The sequence below is a fragment of the Neophocaena asiaeorientalis genome, unplaced genomic scaffold (genome assembly GCF_003031525.2).
Source record: "Neophocaena asiaeorientalis asiaeorientalis breed wild unplaced genomic scaffold, Neophocaena_asiaeorientalis_V1.1 scaffold114, whole genome shotgun sequence".
NCBI lineage: Eukaryota > Metazoa > Chordata > Mammalia > Artiodactyla > Phocoenidae > Neophocaena > Neophocaena asiaeorientalis.
In genome coordinates, this window is record NW_020173116.1 from 3,654,871 (window position 1) to 3,672,597 (window position 17,727).

General features: G+C 40.5%; 1 protein-coding gene across 5 annotated transcripts in view; it reads left to right on the forward strand.

Annotated features, from left to right (window-relative positions):
• RMND5A (required for meiotic nuclear division 5 homolog A) overlaps window positions 1-17,727 on the forward strand; it is a 58,706-nt gene that overhangs the window by 20,433 nt on the left and 20,546 nt on the right. For 4 of the 5 annotated variants that reach the window (XR_003003110.1, XM_024743809.1, XM_024743810.1 and 1 more), the window contains exons 3-4: window positions 13,268-13,402; window positions 15,134-15,234. Coding sequence is in view for 4 of the 5 variants with exons in the window: in XM_024743809.1 (XP_024599577.1) it covers window positions 13,268-13,402; window positions 15,134-15,234 (236 nt within the window). In the remaining variant the exon portion in view is untranslated. The remainder of the gene's footprint in view (window positions 1-13,267; window positions 13,403-15,133; window positions 15,235-17,727) is intronic. The other variant, XM_024743811.1, reaches the window with a different exon arrangement.

Genomic DNA, 17,727 nt, shown 5'->3' on the forward strand with positions numbered 1-17,727 from the left:
TAGCTGTCTCAGATTATTTTATGTTGTTTCTTTTATCCTTGCTTTTAATAAACTTTTGCAGATCTGGTTTTACTATGTTAAAGTTCCCTGTTGCTGTTATTTAAAAAACAAAAAGAAAACAAACCAAAACCCTTTCCTTTTTACAGCTTTGTTTTTTACCCATTTGCTTAAATGATTACCGCTCCTAGTGTCATGATGAGTAAATTTCCAAGAAATTTTAACTTACTATGAGGGAGTTTGTTTATAGAAGGAACTTTTCCGACTTCCTGAGTAATTCCCAGGCCATGACTCTGCCTCTGTTATGGGATGATTAGGATAACATGCTTGCATCTGTCCCCCCTGCATCATTCTAACTCTTGTTGTCTTCCTGTGAGCATGCTAGTCACTTTTCTCCAGTGTTGCTTTCTGTGTGAGTGGGTTGGTTGCAAGCTAGCAAGGCCTGTCACTTGTATTGGGTGATTTTTCTTTTTTAATTTTTATTGGAATATAGTTGCTCTTGCGACATCTCTTAAATCTTTAACTTGGTGGTTTACTTTTAAGCAGTTTTCACTTTCAGCACTGGGCCAGTTTTGCCCTTGGAGTTCATAGTCCTAGTGGCGACTAAGAGAAGTGGCCTAAGGTTACTGTGTGATACCTCTGACCCTTTCAGAGGAGTTTGAAACAGTCAAACGTTGGGGAGTTTGTGACTGGTTATGGACATTTTTGTTCACACGTTGTAAACTTCCGGGAGGGTAGGAGGAACTTTTGGGGAGAGCTGTTTGTAGTAAAACCGGTCTTATGAGCTGCTCCATATGTATACATGAGAAGAGTAGCTCTAACGTAGAAACTCGTGGAATCCAGAGAGTGGCTGTAACTCGTGGGTAAGTCTGTTAGAAATACTCCTACAGAGCAGTAGTGTTGAAAAGTTAGGCTCGAGGCAGCCTCAGTGAGCACTAGATGCTTGTAAGGAGATGTGGTTAACTGGTAGGTACGGTGTGACAGGACTGTGAGTGGTGGGGCTCGGGGGACTGTTTGGGTAGCTGTGCCTTCAGAAGTGTTAGTGACCGTTTGAAGAGCTCTCACCACTCCCACAGCGCTGTGGGCTTCGCCTCAGCCAAAGAGGCAGAGGAGTGGTGTTGGCGGCAGCAGCCTCATTTTTGGGTCAGTGATGGCCGTTGCCAGCAGAGGCTGGGAAGGCAGCAAGTGTTCTCCGAAATAGCTTTGAGGTTGTGATGCCTGTTTGTTAATTGCAGGGGAGCGAACACAGCTTTGGAAGTGGCTTCAGCCTCAGACTTCTGGGGGCTGTGGTGCTGGCTGCGGTCAGCTGGTACGTGAAGTGATTGTTGGCGTGTACTGCTTAAAGACCTCCTGGAATGGTGATGGGGGCACTTTAGAGGTGGTCTTAAATCACTGTGGGTGGGGAACCCTCTGTTTCTTTAGGGTGAGGTAACTACTGGTGGTGTTTAGGAAGCTTCGGATTTTGGTGGCTGACAGTGACCAAGGCGTTCTAATGATGGTTCAGACCCCAGGAGGTTCCTGGAGGCATTGACCACCAGGCTGCCTGCAGTTATGCCAGTGTCGGGGGGCAGCAGGACCAGAACATGCCATGACAGTGAGAATAGCTGGAGCTTCCAAAGCAGCCAATCAGAGAAAGCGTCTGAGAAAAGAGCCCAGATTCTGGGAATAGGTAGGGACGGCCTCAGCAGTCGTACCTCAAGTGTGCGGATACTGGCCACCAAGATTTGGAACATTTGGGCAAATAATTCAGGATCTTTGCATTCTGCCACTGGTAGGGTGACCGTATGTCCTCATTTCCTAGCTTATGTCTTGTCCTGTCATAATTACCATCAGAACCCTCTTTTACTCTTGTCCCCCAGCTACTGGTGACTTGCTAAACATGTCTTCCTCCCGACCTGGCGAGTCTTTCTAGATATTCACAAGGGTTATCATGTTCTGGGTAATCTTTGAGGCAAAGCATTTAAATGTATTTGGTGCTAGAAATGGAAGTTCTCTTTTTGAGATTGGATAACAAGGGAACACATAGTGAGCAGTCTATATTCTGACTTTTTTAGGGGGATGTGTTAGAGGTGAATGCTGCTAATTAAATATTTTAATTTACTCATTTCTCTTTTGAAGACATTTTTCAGGTACTTGGAAGTTATAAGGGCTTTTTCAAGTAATTTCTTTTTTTTTTTTTGGTAGGTTTTATGTTCCTGTGAAAGTAGTTTAGGTTCTAGGGGACCCGGCTTCTAGATTCTTCTGATCTATCATATGAAATAAGATCATTAAGCTGATAGTGGTGATATTTGTTGAATTATAGTCCTGGGTCACAGCAGAAAGCTTGGATCTCTTAGCCCAGTTCACTAACATTTTCCAGTACATTCTCTCCCCTTGTTTGGGGTGGGGGGGGGCCATCTTCTTAGCCTCAGCTGTAAACGAAGCTGTTACCCTGCTAGAACTATCTAGACCTTGTACATGAGCTTCCCATGCGTATGAGGAACTCTGTGTTGGCTGTTGTTGTCAAGACTCCTTTGCCTTGTAAAGTCTTCGTGCTCTTCTAGTTTGCACCTGGTAAATTTGTGCAAGCTTCCGGGGCCGCCTGCTATAAAGGCTGGGTGGACTTGTGTGGACTGGTAAACAAACAGGATGAAGCTGAAGCCATTGTGGCTCAAGCCTTTAAAGGCTCAAGCCTTTACACAACAAATAGCCTTGAGTAATAAACTGGAATGTCATCCAGCGGCCTGTGAGTACCATGTTATGGACACATGTTCCCACCCTGCTGAGAGGAGGACAGTAAAGAAGCCGGTGACTCCTTTATGAGCAGGTTGGTTGTTGAGTGAGGAACTTCAGTAAATTTTTGACATGCTTAAATGATTTATTTTTTCCTTTAATGTTTCAGTGCTCCTTTTAAAGTTCTTCAGTCATCACTTCGCTGAAAATGTCCACAGAAGAGAAGTTTATGATGTTAACCGAGACATTTTCTGGCTTTTAATTATTGCCAACATAAAAAGTTATTGAAGATTTCTGCTTTAACGTGTTGACTATCTCCAGATGCTTGTAGTATAATCATAGTTTATAATATATAATAACAATAACCATGGGGTTTTGTGGTAAAAATTTTTTTAAATGTGTTTTTAATATTTATTTTATAATTTTTAAATTCCTTCTCTATTTTAAGAAAATCTAGAATTCTCTCCTGTTTAGTGTATTTTAGTGTTTTACTTAGTCTTTTGACTTTTTTAAAGTTTAATTCCTAAGAAAAGTCAATAAAAACAATTATTGCTTTAGACTCCTGTGTGTGTGTGTGTGTGTGTGTGTGTGTGTGTGAAATAGTGCTAAGGTTTTAAAGTGTCTGAAATTTGCTGTGGGACAGTGGAAAGTGAAACATACAGTTCTTTAGAAGATTGTGGTCTAGTTTGTTCATGTAAGGGTGCTTTTTGTACACATAAAAGAACTGGAAAGATCCCGAGGCAACATAAAGTAAGTTTGCATAGGATGGACTCTGCTTACGATAAAAAGGAAAGGGAAGGGCTTCCCTGGTGGCGCAGTGGTTGGGAGTCCTCCTGCCGATGCAGGAGACACGGGTTCATGCCCCGGTCCGGGAGGATCCCACATGCCGCGGAGCAACTGGGCCCGTGAGCCATGGCCGCTGAGCCTGCGCGTCCGGAGCCTGTGCTCCGCAACGGGAGAGGCCACGGCAGTGAGGGGCCCGCGTACCGCAAAAAAAACCCAAAGTTTTCTGGAGTTGATATTTTAAATTAGATTTGGAAGAATGGGTAAGATTTAGAGCAGCAGAGCAGTGAGGTGTGGTTCTTCTGTGGCACCCAGAAAGGAGCTGAACAGCTGAGAAAATGCTTGACTCCTGTTAAAGACTCTCAGGGACTCACTGGCTTGGAGCGGCTGCCCTTGTCAGGACTAGGACAAGATCAGGCTGGGGACAGGCCAGTGATGGAAGGCGTCAGGATTTGTTCCAAGGAGATGAGGGGGAAAGGGAAGGAACGATGAAAGCATTTGAGGATTTGCTTGTCTTCATTAGACAGGATGAAATTAGACTAAGGAGAAGTCAGGAGTAGGAAAATACAGCTCTCACTTAATGGAGTGTTGACCATGTTCCAGATACTGAGCTGAGAGCTTTATATACATTTATAGCCCACGATGCAGGTACATTATTCCCATTTCACATATGAGGAGACTAAGATTCAGAAATACTAAGTCACATACCCCAGGTGTACAGCTTGGAAGTGGTGAATTGATGTTTGGGAAAAGGTATCACTTAAGAGTTTGTTCTTAAACAGTGTGCTGTTCTAGGAAGTCAGTTAGGCCATTGCAGGGCTGGTAATGTTTTAAGGGGGAAAATCTTCTGCCACTAGATGGAGCATCTACACTGGTGAGGCGACATGATGATTGTTAAAAAAAAATGGAGTAAGGCTATAAAAAGTGAAATAGAGAATAGTTTAAGATAGTTCTGGGTGAGCCGTTTGGAACTGCCTTTTATGTAGGTATGACTGGGGTATGAGAGGAGAAAAAGATACTGGCAGGAGAAAATTTGGGGGCTTTAGCCTTAAAAATTCATTTGGTTTGAGTGGGTGAGGTTGGCTCTAAAGTTCTTACTATGTAATGGATAAATCCTTGTAGTAGAGAGACGATAACGAAGGAAGGAGATTAAGGAAGGAAATGAAGGAAATTAAAAAGGCTAGAAAATTTAGTCTAAGATGAAAAAGCTAAGTTTTGAGTTCTGAAATATAGGCAGATAATTTGATTTCTGTTTTGGGTGGAATTTTTAGAATTATTGAAAAGGAATGTTGAACAAAGTTATAAAAAGATAACAGTGATTAGAAGCTAAGAACAAATTCCCTAAAAATAAAACATGTCAAACTAACCTCCTTCCCCCCCCGCCCCCCACCACCAATTACTAGCAAGGCATTTAATAAAAATCTCATATTTTTGTGGTCAGGATGGAAGCTGTTCTTTTTAAGTTATGTGGTTTGAATAGGAGCAGCCGTGTTCTCGATACCGTGTCCACTCCGACACGAACCCGTGTCCCCTGCATCGGCAGGCAGACTCCCAGCCACTGCGCCACCAGGGAAGCCCCTGTGCCTCCTTTTAAATCCTACTTGCTTGGGCAAAAGAGATTTCTGTTTGTAGGAACCAAGAGTCCTGACTTAAGCAGCTAGTTGCTCTCTGGGTCTCTTCACTTGTACTGGGCTTCAGTTTCTGTGAAACGATATTGGTTTTGTCCTTTTCAGTCTGAAGATCATTCTCAGAAGAGGAGTTGAGTTCCGCTTTCTCTGCCATGTGTCCCATTACGTTATTAGTTTTAGGCTCTGAGCAGAATGAAACTACATTATTTAGTTGGTAATGATAATTATTTGTTGAATTATAGTCTAGTCCACAGAGGAAAGCCTGGACCTTTGCAGTCAAGTCTCAGATTAGAATACAGGATCAGAGAGCCCCACTGGATCTGGAGGGGGCACAAACCCACTTTTGCCTGCGTCGAGATGAAACAGCTTGCTTGGTCTAGCATCCAAGCTAGGTTGGGTTGAGAGGGGAAACAGACCCTATCCCTATTACGCGGTGCCAACTAATCCAGTCTGTAATTGTATTCAAGTGATTTTAAATGAATGAATTTATTTTTAATGCCTCTGTTAAAGTGCTTTTGTGTTTTTATTTTTATTTATGTTTTCTAAAATGAAGCTCTTTTAAATGTAGAATCAGAAGATTTGCTGGCAAGGCCTGGCCCTCCGATCCAGCATCTGTGTTATTGAAGGCTTACAGGGGATAGGTACTGATAATAGATATCTTCATGTACATTATTTAATTTAGGCGTTAGCAACACCTCGTGAGGTGGAGATTGTGGTCGGCATACACAGATGTGAAAACCAAGACTTTGGTTAAGTAACCTGCCTGAGATCACAGAACTAGAAAGCAAATGGAAGAGCTGGGATAAAAGCCCAGATTTTAAGACTTTGAAGAGCCTTTCCCAGCTGGAGTTCTTTGAAAGAATTAATTCCTAGTACCCTGAGGGCACCCACTGTATGTATGAATTTCTGTCCTGTGCTTCTAGGGTGGTAAGAGGTGTGTGCCTTCTTTGGGAGAATTAGTAAAACAGTCGCTCAGATTTCTGTAGTTGGTTCAGATAAGGAGGAAGTTGGGGAAGCAGATTGACCAGAGCAGAAAGGTATGTGAAATAACATGTAAAATAATTGTGAAGGACGGGGATGTAAATGTGACAGGTGGATAGATTGTGGGGCATTTTAAGGATCTTAAAAGCCCAACAGAGTAGTTTGACACATGTCTGGCCATGCCACATGACTCCCCTTTGTTTATAAAGAAATAACTTATCAATGTGCACCCCCTAACCACCCCCCCCACACCTTTCTTGATCTGGCTAATCTACCTATCTCTTAACTTTGAAAACTAAAGGAGAGGTATGAGTATCATGCAGAGGAGAGACTGGAGTGTCTAAAAGGAGCAACATTTATAAATGCTCGTTATGAGACACTACTAAATTGATTTGCCAACCCATAGTTGGCAAAGCACTGCTGTCTGGTATATACCTACATACGGATTATTTTATTACAGGGCATATACCTCATCATCACCTTTACTAAGTTTACTAATAAAAATTTAGCAATTTTTCCCTAAAGGGTTTATAACAATTTGTAGTCCTACTGAACATATATAACAGTTTCTGTTTCCTCAATTCCTACTTACACTTGGTATTATCAGACTTTTGTTTTTTGTTTTTGTTTTTGTTTTTTGCGGTACACGGGCCTCTCACTGCTGTGGCCTCTCCCGTTGCGGAGCACAGGCTCCGGACGCGCAGACTTAGCGGCCACGGCTCAAGGGCCCAGCCGCTCCGCAGCATGTGAGATCTTCCCGGACCGGGGTATGAACCCGTGTACCCTGCATCGGCAGGCGGACTCTCAGCCACTGCGCCACCAGGGAAGCTCTATCAGACTTTTAAAAAATTTAAATCAATCGGATGTGAAATAGTATCCATTTGTATTAATTTGCATTTCCTTCATAATCTTTGAAGTTGAGCATCTTTTCATATGTTTGACCATGTGAATTTTCTCCTTTGTGAATTTCTTGGTTATTTGTCCATTGTTTTCTACTGGGTTATTTGTCTTTTTTATTGATTGGTAGGAATTTTTTTAAAAAAAACCTCTTTTGGTTACTAATCTCTTGGGGGTTGTAGTGAAGTCGGTATCTTTTCCCAGCCTGCATGGAACCAGAATCCAGGTCTTTTTGTTCTCTGTTAAATATGCTTTGCCGTTTACCTCTCACTGCTAAATCAGATTAACTGGGTGCTTAGAAGGGAAGTTGATTCCTGGTGGCTGCAACAGTAGCACATAGGTTCACAGACCAATTTTTCTTCAAAAGTAGATGGAGAAGTTTAAAAAAAATGAACAGTATTCAAGAGTTGGCACTTAGGAATTAAAACAAATGCTGAGTTTTATCGTGTATGGTTATCACTACCTGCTCAATAATTATAATTTCATAAAATGTATTTCAGAAATGGATGGTGAGCAATGAAAGCCAGTCCTTAAATCTAACCAATTTGTAAGCATGTTCATGATACGGCAGAGAGGTTGGATGGTTTTAGATTTCATGGTTTCATAGTGATGGTCTGTTAAAGTCATTTACTCCTCCTCTGCCTAGCTTCCAGATTTTAAAACTTTTAACCCATCAAAAATGTGAATGATACTGAAAGTACATGAGGTGGTGTACGAATTTATGTGTCCTGATTTCTCTTTTTAAGTCATAATATCTTTTCTAGGCGGACACACCCTTGAATGTGTGCTTTTCTGCTTTTGATTCTTTTTTGAGTCCTGCCTTCACATTTAAGAACATCTTTCCACTTTTTTTTTCTTTTCCTTTAAAAATATAAAAGGAAAAAGTATAGTAAAACAGAAGTGGTAATAGACAGATGTTTCTTGTCACTAGCCACTTCTTGGCTGGTTTGCAGTGCTGCTGATTTCCTGGGCAGCCATGCAAATGAGTTTGGTCACCTAGCAACAGGGGCTAGAACTGATCCTTGCTCTGATGCAACAGTAAGAATGTGCAGTTAAAACAAAAGGAGTTCTGATACTATATTGCATTTCCTCAACCTTTTTTAAAAAATAATTTTAGCTTTAATTTTTACTGCATGTGAGCAGAAAATAAGCTATGAAAAAAATTTACTTATCGACCTCAGTGGTTTAAACTGGAAAATCAGAACGGTAGAAGGGAGCTCAGAAATTTTCATCGAATGCATTGCTTATTCATGCTTAGTTGTATTTTCCAAGACTAGCAAATAAGTTCTAGAACTTGAATGTAGTAGAGGTATCCTGAGTGCAAGGGTATTCACTTTTTCTTACCACCTGTGTAGTAGTGACCATGGTACACATTATAGGAATAAAGTTACATGAAGAGCGTCATTGTAAAACCATCTAAATTTGTTTAAATGTTAGACTCTTTCATTTTAAAGTCATCAAGTTTTCTAGATGAACATTTACCTTTGGTATGTATATTAAAGAAAGATTTAAAGGAATTGTTTTGTTTGATTGGAGCAGTTACTGTCTGGTGGTAGCTATTAAAATCCTGACTAAGTATATACTACCAAAATAATTGTCTGTTTTAATGTGGTCTGTGCTTTGAGCTGACCATTGTGTCTTCCAAAGTTTTTTCTTTCTTTCCTGCAGAATAATAGACACCTGATAAATTTGTTGGGGGTTGATGCGGTTGGGGAGTAATCATTAAATGAATAAGTAGAAATCTGAAGGTTGGATTTGGATTGAATGAGGTTGATAGAGCAGTGAGGAATCTTAATTAGTCTCGGTGATTCTTGCTTATAGGGTGCATTCAGACAGTTATACAGTTATAGGCAGATTTCTGAGTTCATAATAAATTCTGTCATCTGATACCCATTCCTTTAGTCATTTGAATGGCCATTTGTCAGGGGAAATAAAATATGGGAGAGTGTACATCAGTCACCCTTCTAGGCTTGTACCTTAGTCCAGAAGAGGAACAACATAGCACCATCTTCACTTCTAATGTTCTAGTTGTCATAGACAGCATAAAGATATAATAATTTGCTTAAAAGTATTGATGAACTGTTATGAAATCCTCTCTCAACAGGCGGAATCTGATAAGCAGATGGGAAATTAGAGAACCTTATCCAAACAATTCTGGCTTTTCTTCAGTGCTAGATAGTCTATTCAGTATGGGCATGGAGACTCTTGCTGTAGCATCTAGATACCCTGTATTATTTCCATTCTTTAGATTAAGTACCAGGCCAAGAAAGAGGTCTATAAAAAGAAAATGAAGAAAAATGAAGACTCAGAGTAATTTTGCTTTTTGTTTTTGTCTGGGTAATTCCAAATGTTAATGTGAGTATTTAGTTTTAGGCTACTGACTTGACACCTAAGAATAGATAGCTCTTTAAAGAAAAATGGGCTTACTGTTGGAGAGGAGAGCTCTCCTGCCATTGTAGTGATCGTAAATGGTAGGTGGTTTGCAGTTCTATTACTACCTGTTCGTGTATGTACTGTAAAATAATCCTGTGTCGTGTGGACTGTATTTAAGCAATGATTGACTAAGATTGTAATTTCAGTAAATCTAAATGATCTCGTCCAATTAAATTCATGTGCTTCAAAAAAAAAAAAGAAAGAAAGAAGTAAAGAAAGAAATGCAAGAGGTTTACCAGGGGGTAATGCCTATGAAAGATAAGGCGGTGGAAGTAAAATCGAGCAGGGAAAGCTTTCAGAGGTAGCTTTGTTTTTCCTTCACTCTTGATGTTCCGAGTTGTCTTCTACTAGTATAATTTCCCTTCTATCAGGAGAACTTTTAGCGATTCTTTTAGAGCAGGTCTTCTGCCAACAAATTCAGCTTTCCTTCATCTGAGATTGTCTTTATTTCACCTTCATTCCTGAAGGATATTTTCACTTGGTACAAAATTTGGGGATGACAGTTCTTTTCTTTTAGTACTTGAAAAGTGTGCCACTTTCTTCTGGTCTCCATGGTTTCTATTGAGAAATCTGTAGTCATTTGAATCATAGTTCCCCTATAAGTAGTACATCACTTTTCTTGATAACTATTTCAAGATTTTTTTCTTTGTCTTAAGTTTTTAACAGTTTGATTACAAAATGTCTAAGTGTGGATTTCTTTGAATTTATCCTTTTAGGAGTCTGCTGAGCTTCTTGAATCTCTAGATTTATGTCTTTTGCCAGGTTTGGGAAATATTAAAACCATTTTTTTCTACACTATACTCTTCTGTTGTTCTAGCACTCCATTGACATGACTGTTAGATCTTTTGTTATTGTCATGCAGGGCCCTGAGGCTCTGTTCGTTTTTTTCTCAATCTTTGGTTATTCAGATTAGATCATTTCTATTGATCTTCACTGACTTTTGCTCTGTCACCTCTGTTCTGCTGTTGAGTCCATGCAACAAGTTTTTAATTTTGATTACTGTATCATGTTTCTTGCTGAGACTTTCTGTCTTTTCGGAAGTGTTTGCCCTTCCTTCTTGAAGCAATTTTATAATTGTTCTAACGTCTTTGATGATCCCAACATCTGTCATCTTTGCATTGTTGTCTGTTGAACATCTTATGTGAATTTAGATTTTCCTAGGTCTTCATATGACAAATAATTTTGGATTGTATTTTGGACATTTTTAATATTATGTTTTGAGCCTCTGGGTCTTATTTAAGTTCTATGGAGAATATTGATGTTTTTGTTTTAGCGGACTTGACCTGGTTGGGTTCGGGCTACTCAGTCTTCTCTGAGTTTTAAAATAGTTTCAATGTCAGCTTCGTTTCCAAAGCCATTACAGAGCTATTCAGATATGTTCTGTTTGTGTGCCAACCAGTGGCCATTCTGGGACCTGGAAACTAGGGCTGTCTCTTAGTTCAGTTTTCAAAGTCTGTGGTATGCTGCTGAGGGTCAGACCCATGCCTGTATAACTTGAGGGTGAGCCCAGGAGTTCCTAAACAACTTGGTGGAGGGATCACTTTCCTGCGTTCCTTCCTCTCTGTGATCTCCCCGCTACTTTATGGTTCTCTGGGGCTGCCATTTTAGTCACCCAGCCAGAAATCCGGGGCTTTACCTACCCTGCTCTCCTGTATATTTACCATAACTCTGCCTATATCTGGGGCTACAAGGTGGAAGGACAGAGAGAAAAGATTCAAGAGGGGTTTTTGCCCCTCGCTCTTGGGACCATAGCTTCTCTGACTGGAGAGGAAGGATCCCTTTCTAATGGTGCCTCAGAGTTTTAGGCTTCCTGCTATGGTAGACAGAGTTCTAAAGGTCTCCCAAGATTCTTGTCCCATGGTTATTCAGTCAAACATAATCTAGGTACTGCTGTGAAGGGTAGAAATAGAAACTGATTTAACTACAGACTGCCTGGAGCTACAGTACAAGAAAAGGGAGGGAAAAAAGCATGCGATTTCCCCCGCTCTCTATGTGGTAGGAGAATACACTCCTGTTCCCCATGCCAGCACCGAAGGGCTTCTCCTGGGGCGCTCTGTCTACATCCTGGGTGCCCAGTTGTGGGTTTTGGCTGCATTGCATCCAGGCTAAGAGATATTGGAGGGAGAAAAGTAGTAAACTCACTGCCAGTTCTTTGCCTTCCTCCCCAGTCCACTTAACTACTATTCACTTTTTTGTTTCCTCAAGTAGCTACTCCATTCAGTCCTGATTTTGTAACTGCATTCAGTGGGAGAGACAGGTTGGGTTTTTAAGGATTCTTTTTTTTTAACAAATGGAGTCATAACTTTGTAGTTTTGTAGAAGTTGCTTTTTTTCACTTAAGGTGTTATGGACATTTTTCCATGTTAGTAGATACAGAGCAATGAACCTCACTTCTTAATTATGAATAGTAATACTAGCATAATAGCAGCTACCATGTCATTGAACCAATAAAGAAGTATATTAAATTATGAGGGCTGCTATAACAAAGTACCGCAGACTGGGTGGCTTACACAGACGTTTATTTTCCCACAGTTCTGGAGACAGGAAGTTCCGTATCAAGGTGTGGCAGGGTTGGTTTCTTCTGAGGCCTTTCTCCCTGACTTGCAGATAGCCATCTTCTTCCTGTTTCATCATGTGGTGTCTTCGTCTGCTTGCGCTACCATAACAAAATTCCATAGACTGGGTGGTTTAAACAACAGAAACGTGTTTTCTCATAGTTCTAAGAGACTGAGAAGTCCAAGATCAAGGTGCTGGCCAATTCATTGCCTGTTGAAGGCAGACACCCTCTTTCCTGGCTTGCAGATGGCCACCTTCTCGCTGTGTCCTCATGTGGTGGAGAGCGAGCTAGCAAGCAAGCTAAGCCCTGGTGTTTGTTCCTTGTCTTTACAAGAGCACCAGGCCTCCCGGATTAGGGCCCCACCCTTAGGACTTCATTTAACCTTTAGCACTTTCTCCCAGACTCTGTCTCCAGATACAGTCACACTGGTTGCTGGGGCTTCCATGTAGGTATTTGGGAGGGACACAGACGTTCGGTCTGTAACACATGGTCTTCCCTCTGTGCCTGTCTGTGTCCTGATTTCCTCCTTTTATAAGGATACCAGTCCTGTTGGATTAGGCCTCTCCTTAATGACCTCATTTTAACTTTATAAAGTATTGGGAGTTAGGACTTCAACACAGGAATTGTGAAAGGATGCAGTTCAACCCGTAAAAGTCTTTTTCTCTGCTTAAGATAAGGAAACTGAGGCTCACAGCCCTTGAGTAATTTTGGCCAAGATCACACATCTAGTAAGATAGAACCAGGATTCAAACCCGGGTAGATTGGGCCCAGAGCCTGTTCTTTGAACTATCTGGCCGTTCTCCTATCCCCAGTCTCCACCTTGGCACGGCAGTTGTTGGGATGTGCCACGGATTATTGAATAATCCTATGCTGGGCGTAATGGGTTTTCTTTTTTTTTTTTTTTTTCCTGTTAGACAGTGTTGCATTGAACATGCTTTTACAGGGATCACTGCACACCTCTGAAAATATTGCTATTGTATAATGCCTAGAAATCAATTTACTCACAGAAGTCATTGTTAAATTTATGTATTTCCCCAAAATACCCTCAAAAAATGTGCTTGTTTACCCTCCCAGCGATAATGAGTGAGAGTGGCAAGTTTTAGAAAAGAGCAATGGAAAAGCTACTTCCTGTCATAGGCTACAGATGCATTGGAATTGGGTACTTTTTTGAGGCGTCTCAGAGTGAAACAAAGGCCATTGTTTCTGTTAACTTAGGTGGGGTGAAAACATACCAAGTGGTGTATCCTGGTCAATTCATGACGTGCTTTCTTGTTTTTCAGAATTTTGATTCTGACATTAGCAGTGTGGGAATAGATGGCTGCTGGCAGGCAGACAGCCAAAGGCTTCTCAATGAGGTGATGGTGGAGCACTTCTTTCGACAAGGAATGCTGGATGTAGCTGAGGAGCTCTGCCAGGTAACAGTGTGCCACCTGCGAGAGCATGAAACGGAAACAAGGGAAGTCCTTGCAGTTTTTAAGTCTTCTAAGCCATAGGCAGATTTTTACATTTTAATCATCTGGGCTGACTTCAGTTTACTAGGAAGTTTTGTTTTTTGCTTTTTTTTTAAAGTTGGTGAAAATTATAGTCCTAGAACTTGTTATTCAAATTATTTCCTTATTCCTGCCCCAGAATGTTGGTCCCAGGTCATCAATCAAGGGTCAGAAGTGATGCTACTTTTTCAAACATCTCCTCTTTTGTTTTTTTTGTTGTTTGTTTGTTTGCTTTCTTGGAATAAGCCAGGGCATTTAATTTATTTTTTTAATTAATTTTTTTATTGGAGTCTAGTTGATTTACAGTGTTGTGATAGTTTCTGCTGTACAGCAAAGTGAATCGGCCATACATACACATATACGCACTTGCTTCTAGACTCCGTTCCCATATAGGTCCTTACAGAGCACTGAATAGAGTTCCCTGTGCTATACAGTAGGTTCTTATTAGTTATCTTCTATATACTGTAGTATGTATAAAATATCTCTTTTAAGAGGGAAGGTTAGTATAGCAGAGGAGAAAAGGACAAAGAGGTTTATATTTGCTTTTCTCATCTAGCCCAGCTTAAAGAACTTTGTTTATCAAATGAATTTCAAGCTAAAATTTACTTCAAGTGAACAGCATTTGTCTTTTATTCCATTAGACATGAAGTTAGGGGTCTCAGAAGAGTTTACCAATACCACATAGTCATAATATTAGCAGCTGCCCTGTATGGAGTATTTACCACCCTCCAAGCCCTGCCTTTATTACTCGCTGCAACCCTGTGAGGAAGAAATGGTTGAGGAAGAAATGACTGCTCCCATTCTACAGAGGTGGAATCTGAGGTCTGGAGAAGTAACCAGCCCAAGGCCATACAGGTTCTTAGTGGAGGAACTTGGATTCAGGTCCAATTCGTGTGTCTTCAGACTCTATTCTGTGGCTTACATTCTGTGCTGTTGTATTTTCCATTTAGAAAAATGAAGGACTGTAAGGATTAAATAATTTAAAGCCAGTCTGTAAACCAGACCTCTAATGTAAGCCTTTTCTGTTAAACAATTCAGATAAGCAATAACTCAAGTCTTTCTCTGTATGTTATGGGATTTTGTGTATGTGTCCATATAAATTTCCTAAAATAAATTGTGTCATTTAGGATTAAGTTTTGTTTACAAGTAACAGAGGCCCAAAATACCAATGCCTTAAACAAGAATGAAGTTTATTTCTCTTACACAGAAATCGGAGGTAGTAAGCCATCCACTGCATATGTGGTAGCCATGTGCCGTGAAGCTCTTAGGGACCTTGGCTGCTTGTAGCTCTCCTGTTTCTAAGGTGTCCCTTGTCCACATGGTCCAGGATAGCCCGAACCCCAGCTAGACATTTTGTATTACAGGAAGGGGCAAAGAGTATATACTTATGTTTCACTGGCCAGAACTTACATCTTGCAAAGCCATGCCCAGCTTTATTCCATATGGTTATGTGCCCAGCTAAAATTGGGGGTTTTACTATTATAGAAAAGGAGGAGGAATGATACTGGGGCTCAGTCATCAGTCTTTGCCAGAGAAATGCATGGTAAAAAGAAATTATCTTTAGTGGTTTGCCTCACATTTTATAGTGTAGAACATGCTTGTACCATATCTCTTTATTCTGATTACTGCTAATGAAAGTTCTTTCAATTTTTTCAGGAATCTGGTCTTTCTGTAGACCCAAGCCAGAAAGAACCATTTGTGGAGTTAAACCGAATATTAGAAGCGTTAAAAGTCCGAGTTCTGAGACCTGCTCTGGAGTGAGTGACTGAGTTTGTTTTCTTTTAAGTACTTTGAGAGAACTCTGTAAGAAAATGGAATCAGAAAACACGTTAGAGATTTTGAGATTATATATATATCTCACCTGGGTTAGACTTCAGAGGCATCAAGGGAGAATTATTTTATTTCTTTTAGCGAAGTGAGTTTGGGGGATATGCAATATGAGAAAATGGTTAGGGCTTATTTCACTTATCAGTTGGTCTGAATTCCCATGAGAGAAGAGGGTTTCCTCTAGCTAGGCTACACCTCCGCTTTAGAGTAGCTTTATAACTGAAGGACTGTTGTTCAGATGGTCTGAGTTTGATATTTGAACTTCCATAATGTTCTGGGTTCACTGCTTGCATTCTAAAAAAAAAAAAAAAAGCAGTTTAATTGGTTATTGGAATCAAGTGGTATACGTAAAGAGAACAAATATTGTTATGGAGTTTTGCTCTAATTGCCGTCATAAAATAATTCACTGTGAACTGGTCATTGATGTGAATTATACGAAATTACTGGGTTAGCTCTGATAAATATTATCCTAGTACAGAGTCAGCAGAGTTTTTCATAAAGGGCCAGGTAGTAAATATTTTAGGCTTTGCAGGCCACATAAGGTCTCCGTTAGATATTTTTCTTTATTTTATTTTACAACCCTTTAACAATGTAAAAAAACCGTCTTGACCATCTGGCATACAAAACAGGCAGCAAGTCCTGTTTGGCCGGTGGCCATAGTGTGCTGACCCCTGTCCTAGAATTTTTTAATGTGAGAATTATCAGGTTATTTGTTTTAAAAAGAAAGAAAGGAAGAAAGGGAAGGAGGAAGGAAGGAAAGTTATAAAATAAAAGGAAGAAACTGGGTGATAGAAGCAGTGACATTATTTTGAGGTCATAGCCTTAGAATCCTGGGATTTTAAAACTGGAAATATTTGATATCGTTGTTATCAGGACAAAAAATAGTTGGGAAGATCCTTCATGAGTTTTAAAAAATACACTTCCTTTTCCTTCTACTAACCCATTTAATTTTTCATAGGTTAGTTTTCTGTTTCTCATAATTTCTCAGTTCTTAGAAAATTTTGCAGAGTTCTAAAATCAGCCTAGGTGAACAGGCAGAGATAGAGTCCTGTGTAAATTTATAAATATCAAATTTCTGTATAAATTGTAAATATGAGGTAACTCATTTATTTTATTTTCGTTGCTGCATGTGGATTTTCTCTATTTGTGGCGAGCAGGGGCTACTCCTCGTTGTGGTGCAGTGGCTTCTCGTTGCGGAGCGTGGGCTTCAGTACCTGCAGCACACGAGCTCAGTAGTTGCAGCCCTAGAGTGCGGGCCCTAGAGCGCATGGGCTTTAGTAGCTGTGGCACGCGGGCTCTAGGGCACACAGACTTCAGTAGTTATGGCATGCGGGCTCAGAAGTTGTGGCTCGCAGGCTCTAGAGCGCAGGCTCAGTAGTTGTGGCGCATGGGCTTAGTTGCTATGCGGCATGTGGGATCTTCCCGGACCAGGGATCAAACCCGTGTCCCCTGCGTTGGCAGGCGGATTCTTAACCACTGCACCACCTCATTTATTTTAATTCTTTAAAGATGTAAACGTCACTTAAGCAGCACCACTGTGTACTATGCATATTACCTTTATAGTTTGATTTTTTTTAGATTTTATTGTGACATCCCTGTGAGATTAACTTTAATCAAGTACCTCTAATAACACCTCTTAAACAAAATATGGCAGCCATTCTTCTGTCTACTTTTTATATTCCACCTAAATGATTAAACAATTATAAAGGAGAGTGAGGGAGCCTAAATATAAAAATGTAATGGGTTTCACAGTTGTCTTATAATGATTTAGAAATAATATATGAGTTGTTATTTGAGGTAATAGTCATTTATCCATTAATTTCTCAGGTTCATCATCAAACTTTTATTGAGTGCTTATGTACCAGAGACTGTGCTGAGTATTTGGACTGCCTTAGCCCTCAAAATTCTCAAGGCTTGTTCCTTTTGGAATGAAGAAAATTCATAAGACCCTTTTAACTTTGGGCTTTTTCTGTAAGATCTAAGTTTCTGACTGGTAACTATGGCATATATATCAATGATTTCTGTAAATGTTTTCTGTTATTTGTGGCCTCAAGCAGTGCCTCTCAGGCAAAGGGAGGACTCATTCCATCCACTTGGCACTAACAGTGGAAACTACTGTACAGTAGTCCCTCGGTATCCATGGGGGATTGGTTCTAGGGACCCCTGTGGATACCAAAATTCATGGATGCTCAAGTCCCTTATGTAAAACGGCCTGGTATCCTTGCCTCTCCGTATCCACGGCTGCGGAACCTGCAGAGGCGCTCCATATCTGCAGGTTCCGCAACTGTGGATTCAGAGGGCCAGCTGTACAGTAGAAATTTTCTCCTTTCGCTTTTCTGGGAATATTGCCATGTTAAATATCTGCATATGGGGATGTAGTCATAATTATAGTTGTCTCTTTTGGAGTGCTTATTATATGCCTA